Source organism: Neopsephotus bourkii, unplaced genomic scaffold (genome assembly GCF_033783945.1).
Source record: "Neopsephotus bourkii isolate Nb327-2 ecotype Australia unplaced genomic scaffold, CSIRO-AGI_Nbou_v1 NB_1462, whole genome shotgun sequence".
Classification (NCBI taxonomy): domain Eukaryota; kingdom Metazoa; phylum Chordata; class Aves; order Psittaciformes; family Psittacidae; genus Neopsephotus; species Neopsephotus bourkii.
This window is the reverse complement of record NW_026901939.1, coordinates 253,959-278,906: the sequence shown is the minus strand read 5'-3', so window position 1 is coordinate 278,906 and position 24,948 is coordinate 253,959. Positions and strand designations below refer to the sequence as shown.

The following is a 24,948-nucleotide window of genomic DNA, read 5'->3' as shown; positions in this document are numbered from 1 at the left end:
TCCTCCGCTGGAGGCTCGGAGGCCAAGACCCGTCCTTGCTCCCCTGGTGCTCCTCGGTGCGGGGAAATCAGCTTTGACCGTACCAAAATGGCGGCAACGCTGCAACCTGAGCGCGCTTCACCCAGCTGGCGGCGCTCTACGCTACGGGGAGAGGAAGTGACGTTATCGCGCCGGGCGTGCAGGAAGGAAGGAGGCTGGCGGCCATCTTTGTTGTCGGCAGGAGCTGCGCCGGGGCCTGATGCCGGCGGAGAAGATGGCGGTGGACGGGCCCGAGCAGGTGCGACCGGGCCGGGCCAGGATGGAGGGGATGGGTTGGGATGGGTTGAAGCCGGGACTGTCGGGGGGTGCTCGGGCCGCGCCGTGCTGCCGCGGGGCTCTGCTGAGACCGCATGTGGTCGGGGCCTGGCGGGAGCCGTGACTCGGCGGGTCTCGCCTCAGCCTCCCTGAGGGGCCTGGGGGTGCGAGAGGAGGCTGCGGGAGAAGGGGGCGTTGTGGGTGGGAATGGTGGGGCGGCGGGTGCTGGAGAGGTTTAAACTGAAACAGGGAACATTCAGGTTGAATACAAGGCAGAAGTTACTCCCTGTGAGGGTGCTGAGGCGCTGGCACAGGGTGCCCAGAGAAGCTGTAGCTGCCCCATCCCTGGCCGTGTTCAAGGCCAGGTTGGACACAGGGGCTTGGAGCACTGCTCTGGTGGGTGGACTGGCCAGGCCCTGGGGCCAAGGCCCGTGGTGCTGAGCTCTGCTTTCCCGCAGATGGAGATGGATGACGGGAAGGGCGGCACGGGGCTCCGGCAGTACTACCTGTCCAAGATCGAGGAGCTGCAGGTGAGCCAGGCCTGGAGGTACACGAGGTGCCCGGCCAGGGCTGTGTGGCCACATCCCTATGCTTGCATTGGGAGCCCCCATAGCACTGTGCTGTGGATGTCCTGCACTGGGGTGGGAGAAGGAAACGCTGCCCCGGGGTGCTCTCCACAACCTTTGGGTGGTAGAGGAGCATGAGATGAGTCCCACCTCTTGGCTGTGGGGTGTAGCTGTGCCCTGCTGGGAAGGGCTCTCTCCTGCAAGCCCCTGTCCCAAGCGAAGGCCGTTGTGTTGGTGCTGGCGCTGTGAGCACAGCATGGGATCTAGAGGGCACAGCAAAGCTGTTCTCCCAACAGCTCATTGTGAACGAGAAGAGCCAGAACCTGCGGCGCCTGCAAGCACAGAGGAACGAGTTGAATGCTAAAGGTATGGCTCAGCTCCCCTCGTCTTCCTCACTGGGGCTCTGGGGCTGGTGGCTCCTGGCCCAGTTGCCAGCCATGGTGGCGAGCACTGCCCCTCCATCATGGGCAGGGATGGGCACAATTGCTTGTGGCTGGTGCTGACGTCTCCCTGTCTGCAGTGCGCCTGCTGCGGGAGGAGCTGCAGCTCCTGCAGGAGCAGGGCTCGTATGTGGGAGAGGTGGTGAGAGCCATGGACAAGAAGAAAGTGCTTGTCAAGGTATGGGGCTGAGGGTGACCAGGTCTGGGGTGGGGTCTGACAGACCCTCCCTTTGATCCCCCAGGGCTTGGAGTGAGTGCGAGCATGAGCTCTGAGAGGATGTAGCAGTTAAAAGATGTGAAATGAGGCCTTTGTGCTCCAGAGGGGCACATTGTGGCTGCTCTCCTGGGCCACATTGCTGGTAGGAGGCAGCTGCCATAGGCCTCCTGGGGACAGGAGGGGCTACAGGGAGTTTGGTGGTGGCTGAGCTCCCTGGCTCCCTCCTGCTGCTCCAAGCACCCATTGTGGCTGTTGGGCACATGACAGGGAGATAACTCCTGGTGGCAACTGTCGCTCTCCAGGTGCACCCGGAGGGGAAGTTCGTGGTGGATGTGGACAAGAACATCGACATCAATGATGTGAGTGTCTGGGGAATGTGGGAGGGGGCATGGGAAGCCCGGAGCTGCCTGTCCTGGCCCTGCCCCTGCCCAGGGGTGCTGAGTTCCCCTCTGCTCGCTGCAGGTGACCCCGAACTGCCGCGTGGCCCTGCGCAATGACAGCTACACCCTGCACAAGATCCTGCCCAACAAAGTGGACCCGCTCGTGTCCCTCATGATGGTGGAGAAGGTTCCAGATTCTACTTATGAGATGATAGGGGGCTTGGACAAGCAGATTAAGGAGATCAAGGAGGTGATCGAGCTGCCAGTCAAGCACCCTGAGCTCTTTGAGGCTCTGGGGATTGCCCAGCCCAAGGCAAGTGCTGGGGATCTGTGGTGGGGGCCAGCATCTGGGGGCTCTTTGGGGTCACCTCTGAGGGTCTCCCCTGCTGCCTGTGCAGTATGGATGGGGTGCTGAGGTGTCTGTGTGCTCATTGCAGGGTGTGCTGCTCTATGGACCCCCCGGCACAGGCAAGACCTTGCTGGCCAGGGCTGTTGCCCACCACACCGACTGCACCTTCATCCGTGTCTCGGGCTCGGAGCTGGTGCAGAAGTTCATTGGGGAAGGTAAAGGGTGCAGGGGGAGGTGGCTCCCGTGGTGCTGGGTGGCCTCGGGTCCAGCCTCTCGCACGGGGTCTGGGGCAGATGGAGCTCGGTGAGCCCAGGCTCAGCCCTCTCTGCTTCCTGCAGGTGCCCGCATGGTGCGGGAGCTGTTTGTGATGGCCCGGGAACACGCTCCCTCCATCATCTTCATGGATGAGATTGACTCCATCGGCTCTTCCCGCTTGGAGGGCGGCTCTGGTGGGGACAGTGAGGTGCAGCGCACGATGCTGGAGCTCCTCAACCAGCTCGATGGCTTCGAGGCCACCAAGAACATCAAGGTCAGAGGGTACCATCCTTGCCTTGGGGCTGGGGCTGTGTCCTGCTGGTCATGGGGTGGCCACAATGGCGATGGTTGCTGTTCCCGTGCAGGTGATCATGGCCACAAACCGCATCGACATCCTGGACTCGGCTCTGCTGCGCCCCGGCCGCATCGACAGGAAGATCGAGTTCCCTCCTCCCAATGAGGAGGTAGGTGGGGTCCCTGCGGCCCTGACCCCGTCCCCAACCTGCCTGGAAGCGATTCCTACTGCTCCATCCCTCTCTTTGCTGCCGCTCTCCCCCAGGCCCGCCTGGACATCCTCAAGATCCACTCCCGGAAGATGAACCTGACGCGAGGCATCAACCTGCGGAAGATCGCGGAGCTGATGCCGGGGGCATCGGGCGCGGAGGTGAAGGTGAGCCAGGGCCCTGCAGTGGCACTGGGGCTGGCAGAGGGGGCAGTGGCAGGTGGTGATGTCCCTGTCCCTCGCAGGGGGTGTGCACGGAGGCTGGCATGTACGCGCTGAGGGAGAGGCGGGTGCACGTCACACAAGAAGACTTCGAAATGGCTGTTGCCAAGGTTAGTGCTGCGGGGGAGGCAGAAGAGGTGTGGGGGGGTCCCTGCAGCAACAGCTCCTTGCTGGGGAGGCATAAATGGGCCTGGGCAGTGTCTGCCAGGACCTGGGAGGTGGGAAACTTGATTGGGGTCAGTTCTGGGGACAGACAGCAGGGTTAAGATCCCTGCCCTGCAGTCCTGATCCAGCTATGGGGCAATAGCAAAAGAAGGATGCGGAGCTGTTTGGGTGACTCCAGAGGAGGCCATGGAGATGCTGCAAGGGCTGGAGCAGCTCTGCTCTGGAGCCAGGCTGAGAGAGCTGGGCTGGGGCAGCATGGAGAAGAGAAGGCTCCTGAAGGGGAGACCTTAGAGCAGCTCCAGTGCCTAAAGGGGCTGCAGGGAACCTGGAGAGGGGCTTGGGACAAGGGCCTGTAGGGACAGGCCAAGGGGAATGGCTTGAACCTGCCCGAGGGGAGACTGAGCTGAGCTCTTAGGCAGAAGCTCTTCCCTGTGAGGGTGCTGAGGCGCTGGCACAGGGTGCCCGGAGAAGCTGTGGCTGCCCCATCCCTGGCAGTGCTCAAGGCCAGGTTGGACACAGGGGCTTGGAGCAAGCTGCTCCAGTGGAAGGGGTCCCTGCCCGTGGCAGGGGTTGGAGCTGGGAGAGCTTTAAGACCCAACTAAGCCAGTCTAGAATTTAAGGGAGTTGTCTCCATGTGAGTGACAAGGGAGGAGAGCAGGGAGCTGACAGCTCCTGTGCAGGGCTGGCACAGGGTTTGGGGTTACTAGCACCCAAATGGGGGCTGCATGCTGGAATGGACCCAACTGTTGTCTCCTTTGCGCCCAGGTGATGCAGAAGGACAGCGAGAAGAACATGTCCATCAAGAAGCTGTGGAAGTAACAGCGAGGCCAAGGCTGCTCCTCTGGCTGCACCACCTCTAATAAAGTGCTGCTACGGCCAGGCCTGTGCCCTGCTATGGGGTTGGGGGGCGGGGGGGGGGGGGGTGTTGGGACTCAGCACAAAGCCACACGAGCTGCTGCTAACTGCTTTTATTAGAAAACGTCCAAAATAGACAAAAACCGGTTACACAAGAGGCAGAGCAGGCACCCCTGAGCCGTGTAAACCCACCTCCCCTCTGCCTGCACCCCTGGAGGAGGCAGAGCCGCTCCAGCCTGGGCTGGGGGGGGGAGTTAAGGCACGTCGGTGGCACTGTCCTCTCTGCCCCACTTGGTCCCCTCATGCCCCAGCATCTCCAGTTCCCTCCATAGCCCTGGTGGTCCCACTGTACACAGGCTGCTGGGGGCAGAGCCACCCCCTCTGCCCCCTCCCCTGCAGTGTGGGCTCACCCGGCCCGAGTCACTCATCCTACAAATCAACTGATTGTCAAAAACTTACCCTAAAAAAACCCTTGGTTCCATCTAAAAAAGAGCAGTTTGGGCCGAGCCAGCCCTGAGCTCCCCCCCCACTGCATAGATTGAGGCCATGGGTGCAGGAAGAGGAACTCAATATATTAATCAAATACAAACCCACTGTACAAAACGCTTTTTTATCTATTGTTTTATAAAACCTGCTCACAAAAATAGTGCAAAACGTCAGGAGAAGGGGGGCTGGCGTTTGGAATGACACAACTTTGGTTGCAGAGGGGCAGGGCTGGGCCTGCCGTGCTGGCAGCTGGGCTCAGGGAGAGCAGGAGGCAGCTCCTGGTGCACGCAGGCAGCTTGGCCCTGCTGGGCAGCAGCTCCAGGAGGGGTTTAGGCTGGAGGAGGGGAGCGAGGAGCGCAGGAGGGATGCGGAGAAGCGTTAGCGCAGCGCCAGGGCTGCAGCGGGACTTGGAGCGGGGGAGCCTCTGCTGTGCTCTGCCTGGGGAGCCCAGGGGTGGCTCCGAGTCCCTCCAGGCACGTCGGGTTTGTGCAAGTGCTGTTTGATTCCAGTAAGTACCATCAGGCTCAGGCAGCAGCGAGAGAAGGAGCTCCCGAGCCCCCGCCGGCCCCTTTAGGTGAGGCGGATCCCGAGCACTTGTTCCAGTTCCTGCCGACGCTGCTGGACCTGCAGGAGGTGGATGGGGGTCAGGTAGGGCCAGCGGCTGCCCTGTGCTCCCTTACCCCCATCCCACCCTTGCAGCTCCCCTCTGGCACAGCACAGAGCCCACCTTGGCAAAGATGTGTCTGCCCACAGCCTCCTGCGCCCAGGGCTGCTGGTAGAACTCAGCTCGCCGCTCCTCCTCGGGGTTCCCAATCACATCCGTTATGATCTGAGCAAGACACAGGATGGGGGGGACATGGGGTGAACCCCAGCATCACCCCCCCCCCAGCCCTTCGCTCTGCCCAGCCCCAGGGTTTTACCTTGAGGTCCCTCCTCTGGGATTTGATCCATTCCTGGATGAAATCCTGGGGGTTGTTGCTGAAGCTCAGCATGAAATCGCGCTGCGTCTTCAGCTGGTTGATGGATTCAATGGTCTCATGGATCTAGGGAGAGGACAGGGTGAGATGCAGCTGTCCCCCCCGAGCAGGACATTGCTGCCACCAAGCTCCCCCCACTAGCACCTTGGCATCCAGCGAGGCGATCTCCTGCTGGTTGGTGGTGGAAGCCAGGAAGTTGCTCATCTGAGCCTTCAGGGGATCGTCCACCTCCACATCAATGTCATAGCACGCAGTCTTCTTCTGGTCATTGGGGTCCACGCTGGCAGGAAAAGGGGTGTTGGGGGATGCTTTGTCACCCCCACCCTGCTGCAGGGCTGGATCGACTGCCCCAGCACAACCCCAGGACCCCAGCGCCTGCCCCAACAAACCCCACATGGGGTTGGATCATTCTGGGAGACTTCTGCTTTGGGCTGCAGACCTCAGCCCCCCTGCAGGTACCACTGTGCACCTCCCAGAGCCTTGGGGAGCACTGCTCATCACGCTCTCCACCCCTACCTGATAGTGTGGTTGATGATGATGGGATCGGGGTGCTGCAGGAGCCCCGCCAGCTTCATGGGGATCTCAGAGAAGCGCATGCGGATGCAGTTGAAGATCTGGAGGGACAAAGCAGAGTCTGTGTTGGCAGGGCCCCCCTCCACCTTAGAGAGGGCCAGGCAAGAGGAGAGGCTCATCCACCCCCGGTTTGTGCATGGCAAGCTGATGGATGAGGGATAAACTGAGACTGGAGCTCGCTGCCAGCCAAAGGAGCTGCTGTTTGTGGCCGTACTGGGGGTGGGAAGGGGTTCTCCCAGCAGAGCGCACTGGGGCCGCAGGGCGAGGGCTGACCTGGCGGAAGTAGCGGTTGCAGTTGATGTACTCCTTCTCGTGGCTGTCCTGCAGCTTGTTGTGCTTGATGTAGAGCCAGAGCGCCTGCATGATGCTGGCGCGGGTCTGGGTGTGCACCCCAAGCAGGCGAGCCAGGCGAGGGTCCAGTTTGTACTGCGGAGGCTGCACGGGCACGCAGGAGCATGGAATCACACAATGGTTGGGCCTGGAAAGGACCTTAAAGCTCCTCCAGTCCCAACCCCTGCCACAGGCAGGGACCCCTTCCACTGGAGCAGCTTGCTCCAAGCCCCTGTGTCCAACCTGGCCTTGAGCACTGCCAGGGATGGGGCAGCCACAGCTTCTCTGGGCACCCTGTGCCAGCGCCTCAGCACCCTCACAGGGAAGAGCTTCTGCCTTAGATATAACCTGAAATTCCCATTTCAGTTTGAACCCATCACCCCTTGTCCCATCACTATAGTCCCTGATGAAGAGGCCCTCTCCAGCATCCTTCTGGAAGCTGCTCTGAGGTCTCCATGCAGCTTCTCTTCTCCAGGCTGAACAGCCCCAATGTTCCCAGCCTGGCTCCACACAGGAGCTGCTCCAGCCCCTGATCATCCTCATGGCCTCCTCTGGTCTTGCTCCAACAGCTCCATGTCCTGATGCTGAGGACACCAGAACTGCACACAGTGCTGAGGTGGGGTCTCACAAGAGCAGAGCAGAGGGGCAGGATCACCTCCTTTGACCTGCTGCTCATGCTGTGGGGATGCAGTCCAGGACACGGGGTCTCTGGGCTCAAGCGCACACAGCCCGGTCATGTTCAGTTCCTCATTGACCAACAAAGGCTGCAGGGCTCTCTCTGGTGCTTGGAAGTGACCCTCTCCTAACTGGTGCCCTGCACAGCCCTCGGGCCAGCACTGGCTGTGTGGTCCATGCCTGGAACCCTCTGTGCTCCCTCACAGCCTCACAACAGCCTCATACAAGTTGCTGCCCCTCACAGCTGAGCCATGCCGGAGGCCAGGCAGCAGCACCTCTGTGTCCCCAGGGCCCTACCTGGTGATCCAGCATGAGCAGCAGAGTGCATTTCACATTGACATCGCCGGGACGCTTCACTTGGAAGCCGTCGGTCTCCTGGGTCGTGGGCAGCCGGTGCCACTACAAGAGAGCAAGGGGGCACTGGGTAACTCCAGGAGCGTGACAAGGCACCTGCAACCAGGCCTCCTGTCTGCAGAGAGCAGGGCATTGGGCTCATGCAGGGCTCCAGCAGAGGCAGAGAGCCTGGAGCCCACCCCTGGCAGGCTGACCCCAGGGGGCTTCAGCCAAGAGCCCACCCAGCCCAAAGGATCTGGCTTAATGTGCTCCAGCACAGGGGTGGAGGGGAGTTTGGGTGGGCTGGGGAGTTACAGCCCTGAGCATTTAATGGCAGGGACTCAAACAGCGTCTGGAATCCACACAGGATCAACCCTGCCTCGGGCACTGCAGGGGATGCTCATCAGAGCTGTTCACAAACCACCACAGAAACAAGCACTTCCTGGGGTAAAAACCATGAACTGGGTACAGGGAGAACCTGTTCCAGCAGGATCACCCAACAAAGGGGGGCTCCTACTCACTGGCAGTGCTCCACCTCCCACCTCTGCAGCAGATCCCTCTTCCCTCCTGGCTCCAGGATGCACAAAGAGCTTTCCTGCAGCATCAGCTCCTGTGCAAACCTAAGGGACCTGGGGCTGCCCAGGCTGCCTCCAGAGCCACCCCCTGGGTGCAGCCCCACAGCTCAGCTCTGCTCAACTCTACTTGGAATCATGGAATCAATAGGGTTTGAAAAGCCCTTTAAGCTCATCCAGTCCAACCCTTACCCCAGCACTGCCGAGGCCACCCCTAACCCATGGCACTGAGGCCTCGTCTCCACGCTGTGTGAACACTTGCAGGGCCGGTGCCTGCAGCCCTGCCCTGGGCAGCCTGTTCCAATGCCTGAGCACCCTCTGGGGCAGGAATTGTTCCTCAGCTCCATCTAACCCTGCCCTGGTGCAGCTTGAGGCCGGTTCCTCTTGTCCCATCCCTTGTTCCTTGGGAGCAGAGCCCAGCCCCTCCTGGCTCCATCCTCCTGTCAGGCACCTGTAGGCAGCCATCAGGTCCCCCCTGAGCCTTCTCTGCTCCAGACTGAATCCCTCAGCCATTCCCCATCACACTGGTGCTCCAGGCCCTGCACCAGCCCCATTGTCCTTCTGCTTGCAGGCAGGAGGGGGTTAAGAGCTGAGTGGGCAGCACTCGCTGCCAGGACCCATCACACCAGCCACCAGCCAGGAGCAGGCAAGAACACTTGAGCCTGCTCCCCCATGGAGGGTTCAGCCCCATTCCCAGCACCCAAAAGCTTCTTGCTCAACACCCCCAGGCACCATGAGCCTTCCATCTCACCTCCACCAGATGGTTGTCTGGCCCATACAGCTCTTTGTCCAGCTCTATGACGAGGCTCTTGAAAAAGGAGGAGAACTTCCTCTTCTGCTTGCTTGGCTGCAAAAGAGAGCAGAGACTTGGCCTGACGCTTCCATGGAGGGCTTCAACCCAAACCCCACCTCCATCCAGCCCAGCCCAGGGCACCAGTGCTCCTCCCAGCACCAGTCCATCCCTGCCTGTATCCTTACATCCTCCAGCAGTTTGCCCTCCACACGCAGCTCCCAGGAGGCCACACGCTCCCCACCCTCTCCTTCTTCTTTGGCTGGGGTGAAAGTGTTGGAGATGTAAATCCTCAGCTTCCGTTTTTGCTGTGAAAAAGAGAGAAGGAGGGGGGGATGCTTGGAGCGAGAGGGGGGCTGCCAGCACCCAGAGCAGCACCCACCTCATAGCCCCCATCCCATCCAGCCAGTGTGGCCAACGCACCGTCAGTGGCTTCTTAATGGCCTCCTGAATCTCCATCCTCTTCCGAGCGATGGTTTGGTCCAGCTTGCGCTCAAAGGCGAGGAGGTCCATGTAGGCCTGGGATTCTGGGACCAGTTCCCGGATCTGCCAAACAGGAGTGCTCAGTTCCTTGTGTGCTGCGATGGGGCTGCATCCCCTGCATCAGCCCCAGCAACGCTACTGGTGCTGGGCTGACCCACCAAGGAGCCACCAGGTGATGAGTTCAGCACGACGGCATTGATTTCTCATCTGAAATGCAAGACTACAGCCTGCAAAGCTCTCCCCACATCCCAGAGCTGTGCTGCAGACCTCGTTTTGGAGCCTGGCCCTGTGCCCAGTGTCATAGGCAGGTAATGTAACCCTGGGTTATCAAGAGGGACCCCCAGGTGCTCCTGGGGTCCCTACCCCAAGCCATCGCTGCTCCTGGCTTGCTCAAAATCCTGCTTGTCCAACTTATGCACACCCCAAACCTTCTCCTGCCAGCCCAGAGGCAGAGATAAGACATCTTCTGGGTAGGTTTGGGACTGAGCTGCAATGCCCAGGGGGCAGGAGGCAGCTCAGTGAGATCCTCCTCCTCCTGGGGACTTCATCACCTTGGCTCCACTGGGAAGGCAGCACAGGTCCCTGTAGCAGCTCAGTGCCTTCCCCATGCACTCACCCTCTGTGGCAGCACCTTGTCAGCCATCTTCCTCCTCTTCACCCTGCAAAGAGCACAGAGAAGGGCACAAAACACCTCACAGGACATCCTGCTCCTTGCCCGGCGGGTGCTGTTGACACTGCTGAGCCCTGCTTGTATGCTAGAAGCCTGGTGGCACTTTGGCCCCATCCAGGCCACTAACAGGGCCAGGCTCCAGAGAGGGCAGGCACAGTGGCAGTGCCAGCTCCGTGCCACGTGGATGGCTCTGTCTGGCAGCAGTGAACAGGCCTGGGGGAGATGAGGTCTCCTTTTGGGGCTGCTCTGTGCGACAGGGACTTTGGACTTGCAGGAGGAGAGCAAACAGATGCTGTGAGAGCATCTAGGCCATGAGACCTCAGCTTAGTGCCAGAAAGCAAATGAGTAAGAGAAAGTATAGGAATCATCACAGAATCCCAGCCTGGTTTGGGTTGGAAGGGACCTCAAAGCTCCTCCAGCTCCAACCCCTGCCACGGGCAGGGACCCCTTCCACTGGAGCAGCTTGCTCCAAGCCCCTGTGTCCAACCTGGCCTTGAGCACTGCCAGGGATGGGGCAGCCACAGCTTCTCTGGGCACCCTGTGCCAGCGCCTCAGCACCCTCACAGGGAAGAGCTTCTGCCTAAGAGCTCAGCTCAGTCTCCCCTCGGGCAGGTTCAAGCCATTCCCCTTGGCCTGTCCCTACATCCCTTGTCCCAAGCCCCTCTCCAGGTTTCCTGCAGCCCCTTTAGGCACTGGAGCTGCTCTAAGGTCTCCCCTTCAGGAGCCTTCTCTTCTCCAGGCTGCCCCAGCCCAGCTCTCTCAGCCTGGCTCCAGAGCAGAGCTGCTCCAGCCCTCGCAGCATCCCCATGGCCTCCTCTGGCCTCACTCCAGCAGCTCCATGTCCCCCTGTGCTGCTGCCCAGGGAGCTCCCTGCACTCCAGCCAAGATAACTGGGGGAAGATGTTGGGTGTCTCAAGCCTTTCACAGGGAAGGAAACCCAGCCCCTGGGGTCAGTTTGCTTTGCTGCTACCTCTTGCTAAAGGTGCTGCAAGGCAGGAGCAAGGAGAAGGTGGTATAAGGCAAAGCCTGGGCTGCAGCATGCTCCTGTCTGTTCCTGTATTCCCTCTCTAGAAATGGCTATCACATGAGGTACAAACCAAAGCCCATTTCCAGGAACCCACTTAAATCCAGCTAAAACCAACCCAACCTTGCCATGGTGGGGCTGAAATCTTCATGGGTAAAAAGGAAACAGTGGCCACAGAATGGCTGCAGCCCTGCCCAGAGCCAGTTTGGCTCTCTCCTGTGAGACCACAGAGCCCTGTCCTCTCTTCCCACCCCATGCTCTGCAGCACCCTGTGAGCCTGAGCCCACCCTCATTCCACATCCCCATCCTGCTCAATGCCTGGATACAGAGGGAAACACTCTCCTCCCATTCTGCTGCATGAGTGAGGGTGCATGGGGCAGAGGGAAGTCCCTTTCCTTTGGCAGCAGGGAAGCAGCAGGGCAGTGATGTACAAGGTACAGCGGTTACCCTGTGGACACACTGGGAGGGCAGCTCCAGCTAAAGAGGGAGCCAGGGCACTGCTTTGAGCTCCCCCTGATGCATTATAAATGCTTCCTGCCCTGCAGGGTTTGGCCACCCCATCAGCAGCTGGCAATTCCTAATCCCTTGATCCACAGCCATCTGGGAGCAAGGATGCTAGCCCAGCTGATCCATGCAGCCAGCCCTTGGGAATGAGCTGCAGCCTTATCTGGCTGGTGACGTCTGCTCCATGGTGAGCTGTCCCTAATCCCCTGCTTGCTTGGGATGCGCAGTCACTGTGCAGAGGCTGCAATAGCCTGTGGAGGGATCACGGAGCCAGCTGTGTTCAGGGCAGGGAACAGGGCCTGAGTATCTGTTAGGACGAAGAGACCCCACCCTGGGAATCCTAGAATCCCAGCCTGGTTTGGGTTGGAAGGGAGCTTAAAGCTCCTCCAGCTCCAACTCCTGCCACGAGCAGGGACCCCTTCCACTGGAGCAGCTTGCTCCAAGCCCCTGTGTCCAACCTGGCCTTGAGCACTGCCAGGGATGGGGCAGCCACAGCTTCTCTGGGCACCCTGTGCCAGCGTCTCAGCACCCTCACAGGGAAGAGCTTCTGCCTAAGCTCATCTCAATCACCCCTTGTCCTATCATTACAGTCCCTGATGAAGAGACCCTCCCCAGGATCCTTGTAGCCCCCTTCAGACACTGGAAGCTGCTCTGAGGTCTCCACACAGCTTCTTTTCTCCAGGCTGAACAGCCCCAGTGCTCTGAGCCTGTCTCCATACAGGAGCTGCTCCAGCCCCTGATCATCCTCATGGCCTCCTCTGGACTTGCTCCAACAGCTCCGTGTCATTCTAACGCTGGGGACACCAGAACTGCACACAGTGCTGCAAGTGGGGTCTCACAAGAACAGAGTAGAGGGGGAAAGACCCCGAGGAGCTGGTGCTGGCAAGCACAAGTGCTTGTAGGGAGGTTGCCTGGTTACTGGCACAGAGATGAGAACGCAGAGAAGCAGCAAACTGAGTGTTCTCTGTCCCCGTCCCCATAGAACACCCCTGTTGTGGGTGCCATCCCCTTACCCTCTCCTCTGTGTGGCCAGCGGGGGCTGTGCCTGGGGGGTCAGCAGGCGCTTCCTGAAGGGATCCATCATGGACTGTGGCAGGCCGGGTCTCATTGGGGAGGCTGCTCCATATGGGGGGGCTCCTGGTGGTCCCACCTGCAGGCCTGCCATGGGCATCCTGCTGCCGGGCGGCATCCCGGGGCGCTGGTGGGGAAGAGAAGAGAGGAATGTGTTAAACGCTGCCCTGCAAGGGGAGCTGAGCTCTGCAGGGGACCAGCTGATGCCATCGGCCCTCTTGCTTCTTCCCAGTGAGATTCCTGCAGCTGTATCCTGCTCCAAGGTGTGAGCCAGGGCCAGGGAAAGGAAATGGGAAGAACAACTGGAGCTGCAGCCTTCCCACTGCAGGAGGAGTGATGGGATGAGCAGAAGGCACTGAGCACAGGGAAAGCCCAGCCTGGCAGCAAGCACAGCTCTGAAACCATGCATGGCCCTGAGCCACCACCACAGCAGGAGACGTGGGACCTGGAGCATCGCGAGGGTCACTATTGCCTGCAAAGCCTGGGGACATCAGGTGCTGTGCAGAGGGTTCCCCTCCAGACAGCAGCACTGCTGGGAGGGGAGTGGAGCAATCCCACTTCCTAATAGCTCTGGGAATGAGGAAGGAAGCTGAGCTCCTGGGTGCAGGGATGGAGGGGAGAGCTCACCCCCTGCCAGAACCCTTCCTGTCTTTCCCCCTCCAGGGACCTGGAAGGGGCATTTAGGAGCCTCAACACAACATCCAACCCCCCTGCAAAGGGTCCTGACCCAGAGCAGCACTCACAGCCCATGTGCATCCCCTGGCACAGAGCAGCTTGGCAACACAGCAGCCACATTGCCGGCTCACAAGTGCCAGCACCCACAGCCCCCTGGGACCCTCAGCAAGCAGTCACAGCACCCCACCACCCATTGGCTGCCCCTACACGCTCCAGCCTGCTGCACCGGCAGCCCGAGCCAACAGCTTCCAGGGATCCTTTGATCCTCAGCTCCCTGCTGCCAAGACACGAGGCTGGGAGAGCCACGGAGCCAGCAGAGCAACATTTCTGCTGTGCCGCAGGCTCCACAGCGTGCCAGGACATCCCCCTCCACCGCACCTCCCTGCTCGAAGCCACCTCACCAGAGCAGCTTAAGGCAGCCCTACCATACCTAAAGGAGGCCAACAGGGAAGCTGGGGAAGGGGTTTGAACGATGGGAAACGGCTTTAACCTGACAGAAGTGAGACGGAGATGAGGTTTTAGGCTCAGATGTGTGGCAGGAGGGTTTGTCTGATGGCAGCTGGGGCCAAACCACACTCACCTCCTCCCTGCAAAGCTGCTGAGTGCAAACCCAAGAGCTCGAGTTGCTCTGGAGGCCATTGGTGTCTCTGGAAGTTGGAGAGCCCCAAAACCATACCAAGTGCTGCATCAAGTGTCCTGCAGCAGCGGGTCACAGGGGGAGTGCTGCACGTGGCAGTTCAAAACCAGGCACACGAAGTGCTGAGCCCATTACACAACCCAGTACTGGCTCTGAAGCAGCAGCTCTGGAGCCTGGGCTCACAAACCTGCCCTTGCTACAAGGCTGGAGCGGGTTTGCTCCTCTCCTTTGGATGAGCCACGCTCGCACAGCTCCTCTTGACAACCAGGACTGCTCCACACGGCCAAGAGCTGCCCGCAGCCACCAGCACCTCCTCTTACACCAAAACCCACGAGGCCAGAACCCGGTTTCTCCGGGTTTATCAGGAGCTCCCCAGGGCAGGGCTGGGAGGAGAGGCAGCACGGAGATCCACACCCTTGGCAGCACTGAAACACAGAGGTACTGCGTGAATACCATTTGCAGTGTGGTTACAGGAGCAGTGTGCTCCCCAGCCCTGCTGATTCACCTACCAGAGCTCCTGGGGAACAGATAAGCCATGAGGAGCTGTGGAACTTCCAAGCAGACATTCAGGAGCCCCAAGGAAAGCAGCACGGTGCAAGAGGTCACCTGCAACACCCCAGAGCCTCCAGGAGCATGGAGAAGGCAGATGGCTTCTGGGCAAATCTCTGCCCCTGGGTGCTCCTCAAGCCCCCATAAGACAGTGATTGGTGCCACAGGGAACCTGGTGAAGCTCTGAGAGGTTCCCTACCTGCCAACGGACAACACAACCCCATCCCCACACGCACCGACAAGGGAACACTGCCAACAGCTTGCTTGGACTAAGGTGACGTGGCCATGGCCAGCTCCTGTTCTTCAGCCAGGGCAGCTCTCATCATCACCACCATGCCCTGAGGCCTCTCCTGCCTCCCTCTGCCACTCCACGGGTCATATTCCTCATCTAGCCCAGATCTGGAGGCTGGCTGGTTTTCTTTACCAGCTCCACATCAGCGACAGCACCTTATGCAAGGTGTCCTGTGTGTCCATCTGCTCTTTGGAGGGACAAGGGGCTGCAAGAAGAGAAGACAGCTCTGTCAGCAGTGAGAGACGCAGTGCAAGGATGAATGCATCTGTCACACTTCAGTCCTTAAGATCACCTCTGCAAACATCTGAGAAGCATCAGCCACAGCTGAGCTGCTGGAGGGGGTGAGTTCAGCCTCCCAGGGACCCGCGTTGAATTGCTTGGATGAGGAAAACAAGGGAATGCAGAACCCTCCACACAGATGGATGCAGTTTTCCCTCAAGATTTGCAAACTAAGGGGAATGGAGAAACCTCTCAGCAAAAGAGGACCAGCCTCTGCCTTGTTTTCAACAGCCCAGGGAGCCTCAGCCCCTCCTAAGACACAGCCCACCCAGGCACAGGGCAGCCTTCAATGCAGCATTACAGCCCTGGTGGGTGCAACCTGCCTCCATCCCCTTTGGGAAGCCCTGGAAATGAGCAGGATGCAAGAGGGCTTAAATTCAGCATATTTTATTCAACCAGCTCAAGCCAAGGAGCCCTTCCTTAGCTCACTCCTGTCTAACACTCTTTGTCCCTCTGTCCACCCCTCTTCACCCAGGGCTGTGCTGCTGCCCCATTCCTCCGGGTCCTCGTCCTCCCCTGCTTGCCCCACTGCTGCTGCCAGTGAGGTGGACAAAGGGCAAACCCAGCAAGCTCAGCTCTGAGGAACAAGCTGGACCTCATCCAGCCTTCCCCTGCAGAGAGCCCTTTGGAAATGGGACAGAAAACAGCTTGTTTCTGCTCCCTGCCAGAGCCAAAGGAGCGGATGGGGCTGGCTGTGGTTTAGCGGTTCATCCCAGGTCAACGCACAGGCCATTTGTGTTTGGGGAGCTTTGCTCAGAGTCAGCTTTAGCTGAATCCAATGGGAGGCTGGAAGGCTTCCCAATGGATGTTTGCTGGCATGACAGAAGCCTTCCCGCCTGCCAAAGGCCCCTTCTTGAGGAAGGGCAGCCCAGAAACTGAAGGCTGGTAGCAGAAAGGAAAACGAGGGGAGCAGTAAATCACAGGATGGATCTGCAAGAAGCTGGAGAGCGAGCCTGAAGAGAAGCAGCAACTCAGGACACAGCTCCCATCTTCCTCCCAAGGCTGCAGCTCTCCCCTGCACATCTCCCCAGCAAGGGGAAAAGGCTCTTCCCAATGCACAACCCGTTGTGCTCTGGCCAGAAAGGCACAATCCAACTCTGTACACACTAACAGCGAGAGCTCACGTGCATCCTCGCCCGGGGCTTTGGGAGCAGAGCCCTGGAGAGGTGCCAGGCAAAAACAGCTCTTCCTGCAAGTCCCTCCCTGCACGGCAGCACATCCCATGAGGAGAGATGGAGAAACAAACAGGGTTTGAGCTCCTTTGCAAGGCTGGTCTCAAGAAGCCACCACTCAACCCAGGGCTTCACATGGACTGGGACCAAGTGAGCCCCTCCAGCACACCCCAAAAGGGTGCTTTCCCCCTCTTTGTTATCTGTGAGCAGAGCCCTCTTGGGAGAATGCCAGGAGAAGCCTGGCTTTGTGCTGGTGGAGATCTTCATCTGGGAGGTGGCTGTTCTCAAGATGCTGTTGCAGGCAGCGTCTTGCTCCCACAAGCCCCCAGACTGCCCCACTCGGAAGAGCTGCTGTGTTTTGAGCCAGGAGAGGCTGCAGGAGGCAGTAGATGAGGAAGTAGTAAATCAAAGGGAGAAGGACAAAGCAACAGGGAGAGACACAGAGCAGGTTTAGACCACGTGTTGGTAACATTTCAGGCACCAGAGGAGATGTTTGGTCCAGACAAACTTGCCTCAGGTCTGGAGCTGCAGATGCTGCCAGGCCAGGGAAAGGAAAGGTCACAAGGATTCAAGTCCTAACACGGGCACGAACGCATGCAGGAACAAGGAACAGAGGTGCTGAGTTCCTGTTTGAAAGAGAAACTGGCAGGTTGGAGGCATGGACAGGAAGAGCAGAGAGAAGAGCCTGGCATAAACCACTGCCTTTGTGCTGCTGCAGTGCTCAACTGCCCAGGGAACAGCTCCCATAGCTCTTGAGAAGGGGCAAGATGAAGTGAGGGCCTTCAACAGCAACTTCTGGAGATGTTGTCCACCCATTCACGTTCCCTCAGGAGAAACTAAGAGCGTTTCAGAGGCCACAACGCTCTGTTGCTGCCTTCCTCCCTCTCTCTTGCTCCAAGAGGACGGCGTTCATCTGCTTTGTATCAGCACTCAATTAACTGGAGGCTCAGCCTATGATGAACCCTGCCTTGGAAACCCTCTCCCTTGGGAAGGGTGGGGTCACCTGGCCCAAGCAGCATCCCTCTGGTACAGCTCCAGCCCTGGCTGTTGTTCCCAGGTCCCCTCCAAGCCAATCCCCATCACCCGATGAGCAGGAACAGTTTTTCCCTGCTCCCAAGCAGATGGGGTGGATTGGGATCACTACACCCTCTCCAGCACGTCCAGGCCACCCCATCTTTCAGCTGGCTCCAGACAGCAACTTCTCCATCTCCGCTGTCCACAAAGCACAACTCCCCTTCACACTGCTGCCTGCCCAGGGATGGGGTCACTGAGTGCTGGGACAACAGCACTCCTGTCCCATGGAAACCAGGCTCCTTCCCACCAGCGAGTGCCAATGAAACCCTTTTGCCACCTCTGTGCACCACTGAAGAAGCACCAGCACAAGGTAACTGTGAAGCCAGCAATAGGGACCAGGATGGGGGCTCTGTCCACAGACCCAGCACCAAGCAGCCCAACACTCTTCTCCTGGACAAACCCCTTCTCCTTCCCATTGCAGGCATGGCAGCAGCACTGGGAAGCTCTGGAAACACTGGCTCCCAGAAGGAACTCCCAAAGAGAGTCATCCTCATGAATCCCCTGCTGGAGCCGCCAGGAAATCAGCAGCAGGCACGCACGGATGTCAGAAGGACGAGCATATGTTGGAAAACCCAGTGCTTAAAGAGCCCCGAAGCACTCGCTGGCGCGCATGAGGCCTCTTGTGTCTCCTAGTGCCCAAATAACGGGGTTTCTTCATCAAACCAGGGCATAACGGAGCACGAAGTCCTCCGGGTACCACCGGATGGCCGCTGGGCTGGGACGGGCTGCTTTCCCCAGCCTGGGAATTGCAAAACAAAAGGCAGACCCTGTGGATCCCTTGGCACCGTGCTCACCATTGGTGGTGCCCATTGACCATCCCCACTGCACTGGTTTAACAGTGCCGGACACCACGGTGCTGGCCACATCACCCTCCGCTGGCCGTGTGCTCCCAGCACGGTGTTATGGCCAGCAACAGGGAGGGGGAAAGGCGAGCGTGTGTTCTCCTGTTCACTCCCAGCAGCGAGCAGCTCCCGGCTGCTCCGTCAGGCACGGTTTTCCCAGCTGGATTTTGCAACACACGGAAGGTCAGGACAAATGGAACGCCATCGATTCACACTGAGACCGGCCTTGGCTGTGCCACCTCTGGTCTCCAGCACCAGGCTTCTCCCTGGTTTTAAGGCCACAGGGGGAAGCTGTTTCCTCACCCCGTGTTACGCAAGCTTCACAAGCTGGAAATCCCTCCAACTGGATTTATTCCTTAAGTTCTAACTCACGGGAATGAGGTGGGAGCTCTGGAGGAAGCGACCAGCAAGAACGTGTTGCACAACCGGGCTCCTCCATTCCAAGCCTGCTGCACACCACAAACCTAACACTGTGTGCCCAGGAGTGAACCCAGGAGTGCGAGAGGGAGGTGAAACTGGAGTGTAGGTCAGAATACACTTCTAACAGGGCTGGACTAATAGGAGATGGGGACCTGATCGCTGCCTGCAAGTGCCTGACAGGAGGATGGAGCCAGGAGGGGCTGGGCTCTGCTCCCAAGGAACAAGGGATGGGACAAGAGGAACCGGCCTCAAGCTGCACCAGGGCAGGTTTAGATGGAGCTGAGGAACAATTCCTGCCCCAGAGGGTGCTCAGGCATTGGAACAGGCTGCCCAGGGCAGGGCTGCAGGCACCGTCCCTGCAAGTGTTCACACAGCGTGGAGACGAGGCCTCAGTGCCATGGGTTAGGGGTGGCCTTGGCAGTGCTGGGGAACGACTGCACTTGATGATCCTAAAGGTGTTTTCCAACCCGGCTGACTCCAGGATTCTATGATCGGGCTGGAAAACGAGGGGTTTCCTCCCACTTTACTCCCGCTCGGGTTTACTTTCCCCTCTCCAGCAGGCGCCAGCCACCACTTCCCCATTTCCTCAGCTCCTCCTTGAGGACACGCACCCGCAGCACGGAGCGGCTCCCCCGCCTTGCCTCTTCAGGCGGATAAACAGGTTCCGAGCAGGGCCGCGCTACGGGAAATGGCTGCGGAGCCGCGGCCGGGCCTGTGCCGGCAGCCGCGGGGAAGGCCCCAAAGGCCGGCCCAGCACCTCCCACACCCCGCTGGGGCCCCCCAGGGTCCCCCGCGTTCCCCCCCGCCCATCGCCCCCCACACACGCCCCCGAGGCCGCCTCACCTGGTACTGCGCGGCGGCCGGGCCCATGGGCCGGTATCCCGGGGCGGCGGCAGCGGCGGCGGCGGCAGGAACCGGGCTGGGACCGCGCATGATGGCGGGGCCGGGCCCCGGGGGAGGCGGGGCGGCGGCGGGGGGTAGCGGGCTGAGCGGAAAGGAGCCGCGGCCGGCCATGGCGGGAGGGGGGGGGGACGGCCCCGGCCGCGCGGGTCACACGGGAGCGGCGGCGACCGCGGGCCCGCTGGCCACGCCCCCGTTCTGGGTCCACGGCCCCGCCCCAGCGCTAAGTCTCCGCCCCAGACCCCACCGCGCCGAGGCCCCGCCCACCCAGGCCCCGCGCTCCTTGAGGCTCCGCCCCTCGTGTGCGAGCTCGCATAGGGCAGCGTGCGCGTGCGCGTGAGAGCGCGGGTGCTTTGCGCGAGGGCGCGTGCACAGGGGCGGTGCGCGCCTGCGGGACGGCGCGGGTGGACCCTGCGGAGCTCTGCGCCGGCCGCCAGGGGTCGCTGCGGGGTCGGGCCCGGCTGCGTGCGGAGCCCCGTGTGGGGCTGGGGCCCCATCGTGGAGCTTGGTGTGGGGCAGGACCTGGCAGAGAACCTGGTTCTGTGCTGCCCTATGGGGCAGGAGCTCAACCTCTCTCCTTTCCTCCCCCTTCCTCCGCCCCCATCTCTGGCTCCACCACCCCCGGCTGCTGCTGACCCAGTCCCGTTTCTTGCTCTTTGCATCCTTTCCTCTCTCCTTTCCCTCCCCTCCCCTCTTGCTGCTCCAGTTCCACCACCAGAGCAGTCACCCCGCTCCCTTCCCGCACCTCATCTTCCCTCTTTGACCTTTGCCATCACTGCTTTGCCCAGGCAGGACACAAGCACCCAGCCCTGGGTCCTGCCCGTGCCCAGTTCAACCCCTCTGGCTGCCAACACGGGGACCAGGACGAGAGCAGAGCTCTGCTGCCTTTTCCCAGCGAGCTGCTTGCAGAAGAGATGGGGTGCTTTGGGGTCTGGACCATGGGGCATCCCTGTGTCTTGCTGTCTTGAATCCGTATTTTGGGGTTAAGAAGCAATGGAAGACATGCTGTGGTGGGGTCACAGCACATCTCTACAGATGGACATTCTGGCATTCATTTAAAAGTAAGAAAGTAGAAGTTTTGCTGATCTTCAGCTGAAATCACAAGTGACAATGGGCACCCCAAAGGGGATGGGGTCTCCCTGCTGCTCCCAGCCCCACTGTGGTGCTGGGTGACCATGGGGTGGCCTAAAACCACCCCAGCCCCCTTGGTGTGTGTGGGGGCTGCATTCATGGACACCAAACCCAACAAGCAGGGGTAGGGAAAGGGTTTCCTTGGCACAGGGGCTCCCCAGATGAGGCTGCTGAAGGTGCCACCAGCCCTTATCCCCTTTTAGCCTCACTCCATGGGCACTAGATGGAGCAAAGCACCCAAAAAGGAAGTTTTCCTGTGGGATTACATCTGCAAGCCGCTGTTGGACACGGTGCCCGTGGGGGATGAAATGGGGATGCAGTGAGGTTTGGGGGCAGTTGGTGGTGCCCTACCCGGGTTCTTCCACCACAGCCATCATGAAAACACGGCTCTTCCCTCCGGCACTGAGCCCCTCATGCAGTGGAACACAAAACCCTGCTCTGGTGGTGATGACAGAGCTGCTGATCACCCTTCAGGAGGGGTGGGCAGCCAAAGTGATGATGTCTTTCCTCTCCAGTGGCTCCATCACAGTGTTCTGAGCACTGGGCACAGGCAAAACCCATCTGAAGGTGATGGTGAAGACTTTTTATATCATGGTTGTTGCTGAAGACCTTCCCCTGAGCGATTTCCTACATATTAATGGGTCAAAAAAGGCTTCTTTCAGCCCTTTCCCTCTAAAAAAGGCTTCAGTCCTCAGCAGAATGTCATCCCAGTGTCATTCCTGGTGGCTTCTCAGCTCCATGGGACAGCAGCAATGATGGGTGTTGATCCTTATGGCTCCATGGTTCATCCATGCAATCACTGCTTTGTTTCAGAGTGGGCTGTGCTGGGCACTGGTTTCCCATACGAAAACCGTTCTCCAGGGCACAGAGCTGCTTTTCCTATTAATCTAACCCAAAGAACCCCCCTTTTCTTTGCTGGGATGTAAGAGATGCTCCTAAACCCCCAAAACCTTCTGGGAATAAGGAAGATAACCAAAAGGTTTAGGATGAAGGAATGCCAGCACAAGAGCAGTTTCATCTGCCTGTGTGTGCTCTGCAATGCACTGTAGGCACAAGGCATCCTGCTGCCATGAGCAGGGCCCTTGCAGCAGTGATGGGCATTCCAGGGAAGAAGGCGAGGATTTGGGCTGCTTTTCCCTTCTCCCCAGTTTCCCACCCCTGTTGCAGTGGGGAACCCAAGTCCCCTTTGCCTTCCCAGTTATGGGCAACCTCTCTTGCCATCCAAGGCACTCATTTAAAAGCATTAAGCCTGATTTTGATGTGGTTTTATCTCTTCGTGTGTTTCAGGTCAAGATCGTGCTAAGGGGGTTGATCCCAATGGAAAATCTTCTCTCTTCTGCCCCAGACCACTGAGGAGACCTTTGCATCAGCATCTCTCCAGGCTCAGCTCCTCCATAAACCCTCTGTGCTTGGGCACAAGAGGGCACTGAAACACCACCACGATCGGGCTGCTTCTGAGCACAGGCAGAGATACAGGAGCCAGAAAGTCCCTTCTGCACCTTCCACAGGATCACTGCCCATCAGGAAGGAACAGACACATCCAGGGGATGCTCCTGCCCTGCACCGTGATGTGCACGTCCATGCTGGGCCCTTCCTGTTGAATTCCATCACCTCACATGGTGGGAGCTGAGCAGAGCAAGCACCTCCTCCTGTATGAGCAGACCTGTTACTTCTGGGGCTGGGACATGCAAAAGCAACCACATCCCTTGAGGTTTGTGCTTGGTGGGGTCAGACAAGCTGCAGCAAAGCCAAGAGCTGGGGTTGGAGTAGGGAGAAATGTCTGCAGACCTGGAGTGCTTAACGTGTATTAACCTCATCAATGCAAATGGTGTTCGCGCTCCTAGAAACACCCGGCCTTTCCCAGCGGCAACAGTGCCTATTCCATATACATCAGTTTACCAGCCTATAAACATTAGTACATCCCACAGACGTATTCACCCTCATAAAAAACATCAATTGCTGCCTGGGTCTATTAGTGGAAATAAATTAGAGGACTTTATCGCTCTGCCATGATGATGGGCAAAACCACATAAAAGAGGCACTCAGAAGATGTTTTTGTGTCGCTTGTTACAGAAGTTGCTGATGCCGTTCGGCTGCTTCAAACCCCCATGAATTGCATTTAATGAAGGCGTTTGAAATCCTTCAATGACTAGCTGATAAAAATGTCCCTTTTGCAAGTCCTGTGTGAACAATTCTTGTGCAGGTGAGGATAAGAAACCCAATTTATGAAGCATCACCGTTCGGGAGGGATGCAGGATGGATCCTTCTACACTCGTTTTTGGATGGTGAAAGTGTCTGATAGGGGAACAAGAGTTTGTGCTGTTCAGCTCCTCAAAAAGGAGACTGTGAGGGGGGTTTGTTCAGTGTGAGCAGCTCTGGAAGAGGAAAGTGTCCGGTGGAATAAAGGTATGGGAGGGAAGTGGTGGCTGGGGGGAACTGGATGAGAAATGAGGCTCGTGCTTCCAGCAGTGATTGTCCACGTGAGGAAACCTCTTAAGGGAGAGGGGGGGTTTCCTGCACATGTTTGTGCTTCATTCCCACAGGAGTCACTGGGGAAGTGGGGGAGATGAAGTGGCCTGCGGTGCTGAGAAGGTTCATCTCAATGACTGAACATCCGATGTGTTGGTGAATCTGCGGCAGGAGGGATGAGGAGTAAGGTGGGGAATAGACTTCAAAGCTGTCCCCAAGGCAGGGACAGCAGCCTTACCTTTCCCAGGCTCTCCAGGATACCCATGGGTCTCAAACCATCCTTCCCTCACCACATCATTGCCTTATTCTTCCCTGCCCTGCACATGGTGCCCAGGGCAGTTGAATGTGCTCTGCAGTAGATGGGCTTGGGGACATCATCTCCTCAAGTAATGCCCAACTTATTGGCTTTTCCTGTTGGTTTCCCACCCAGGGAGGTCACAGTGGGGTGCTGCAGGTGGTCCCATGTCCATCTGTCCCTCCTGAGCAGGGAGGAGGCTCCCAGCAGGGGTGATCCATGTCCCCCATCTCATCTGCTTTATCTCTTCTGTGTTCTCACTCATCAGCCTGACTGTTAGAACGAGTCTCCTGCCCTTCTGCACCTCTGCTCTTTTTACCAAGACCTTCTCCTCCAGGTCTGTCTCAGGTACGTGGTACTCCTGTTACCATAGTAATGTGCCTCTCCATCTCATAGCCACTTATCCTTGTAGCATCCCTGCACAGCAGAGGAGCACTTCTTGTCCCCACGATACTCATCACGGTGGAGGGAGGCACTAGGATGAAAAGCTCAAGAGAAGTGGTCATCCAGATGGTGCAGGGCAGAGGTGGCCATCGCTGGTGGCTCATCGTCACCCTTGCTCAGCCCCATGGCAAGGTTTCTTGTCTGGCTCCATTGCTGATGGCGCTTACAACCTCCTCCCTTCTCTCTGTGCTTGGGGACAAGAAGTGATTAAAGGGTTTAATAACTTGGATTTATTCTTTGCTTCTGTCTGAGGCTGTTCAAAGGACAATCAAGTGACTCCAGTGTGATTATGGCTTAGTACAAGCATCCAGAGATGCTTCCCTTGACAGTTCCTCCGTGGGGGGTGATGATACCTGCAAGAGCAGGACGTCTCCCCAGAGGAACATCTTTAGATACCCAGAATGGGCTCACCTTGGGCATGTGTAAAATGGTTTGCAGTGGACTTGGGATTTTCCTTTGGCTTAAGTCAAATGCAAAAGAGATGCATGTGCCTGGCATCCAAGTGATGGAGCCTTTCATACCTCATTGGTTATTCATTGATAGGGATGGTGTTTAATGAAGGAGCCTGGCTCCAGCCCAGCCTTCTGGGGCCTCCTGTAATGTCTTAATGCTGTGTCTGCTCTTTGGCAGGGAAAGTGTGGAAAGCTGCACTGCCACGGAGCACATGGAGGGACAGGGAGGCTGGGGGCAGCAGCCTCTACTCTGGGGCAATGGGGAGCTCGGTTTCCCAGCCAAAATAAGAATCCAGCAATCACAAGCAGGGGGAAAACCCTCCGTGGTGGTTGGGATACAAAGGCACCTGCATGAGTCTTGCAGAGGGACTGGGATCAGAGCTCAGGGAATGGCCTCCAAGGGGTGTGAGCACCTTCCATCAGAATCCAGCTTCTCTCTCAGCTGAATCCAGCTTTATCCAGGATGAGATAAATCCTCTCCTAAAGCCCAGCTGGGGCCAGCACTGGTGTAGATGTGCTCTGGTTTTCGGTCCCAGTGGTCTGGTTCTGGAGCATCATGCCTGGAAGAGGCACCATTGGCATGG

The 24,948-nt window shown here is 58.7% G+C and overlaps 2 protein-coding genes across 3 annotated transcripts; one reads left to right on the top strand and one right to left on the bottom strand.

Annotated features, from left to right (window-relative positions):
- Positions 1–143: 143 nt before the first annotated feature.
- PSMC5 (proteasome 26S subunit, ATPase 5) lies at positions 144–4,269 on the top strand. The gene is made up of 12 exons (XM_061368900.1): positions 144–277; positions 753–824; positions 1,157–1,226; positions 1,381–1,478; positions 1,820–1,876; positions 1,980–2,210; positions 2,335–2,461; positions 2,585–2,775; positions 2,867–2,965; positions 3,061–3,171; positions 3,249–3,335; positions 4,156–4,269. Exons 1-12 carry the CDS (start codon positions 239–241, stop codon positions 4,207–4,209), a joined length of 1,236 nt encoding a protein of 411 aa, XP_061224884.1. The 5' UTR covers positions 144–238; the 3' UTR covers positions 4,210–4,269.
- Positions 4,270–5,166: 897 nt separating this feature from the next.
- On the bottom strand, positions 5,167–19,666 carry SMARCD2 (SWI/SNF related, matrix associated, actin dependent regulator of chromatin, subfamily d, member 2). Of its 2 annotated transcripts, none has more exons than XM_061368898.1 (13): positions 19,517–19,666; positions 12,676–12,860; positions 10,081–10,123; positions 9,405–9,527; positions 9,170–9,289; positions 8,943–9,038; positions 7,584–7,685; positions 6,555–6,716; positions 6,225–6,322; positions 5,853–5,988; positions 5,652–5,774; positions 5,459–5,560; positions 5,167–5,355 (listed from the first exon to the last, which is right to left on the bottom strand). In XM_061368898.1, the coding sequence occupies exons 1-13, from the start codon at positions 19,604–19,606 to the stop codon at positions 5,302–5,304; spliced, it is 1,434 nt and encodes a 477-aa protein (XP_061224882.1). In that variant the 5' UTR covers positions 19,607–19,666; the 3' UTR covers positions 5,167–5,301. The 2 variants fall into 2 exon arrangements, with proteins under 2 accessions (XP_061224882.1, XP_061224883.1); XM_061368899.1 differs by lacking the exon at positions 19,517–19,666 and adding an exon at positions 19,285–19,401.
- Positions 19,667–24,948: the final 5,282 nt, after the last annotated feature.

Bases quoted from the DNA above. Each gene is read 5' to 3' on its own strand.
- PSMC5 (XM_061368900.1), top strand. From the start codon at position 239: ATGCCGGCGGAGAAGATGGCGGTGGACGGGCCCGAGCAG. The intron at 2,211-2,334 runs GCAAGTGCTGGG...TGCTCATTGCAG, and splicing joins TGGGGATTGCCCAGCCCAAG to GGTGTGCTGCTCTATGGACC. The intron at 3,172-3,248 runs GTGAGCCAGGGC...TGTCCCTCGCAG, and splicing joins CATCGGGCGCGGAGGTGAAG to GGGGTGTGCACGGAGGCTGG.
- SMARCD2 (XM_061368898.1), bottom strand. From the start codon at position 19,606: ATGCGCGGTCCCAGCCCGGTTCCTGCCGCCGCCGCCGCTGCCGCCGCC. The intron at 5,989-6,224 runs GTAGGGGTGGAG...TTTTCCTGCCAG, and splicing joins ATCATCAACCACACTATCAG to CGTGGACCCCAATGACCAGA. The intron at 5,561-5,651 runs GTAAAACCCTGG...TGTCTTGCTCAG, and splicing joins CCCAGAGGAGGGACCTCAAG to ATCATAACGGATGTGATTGG.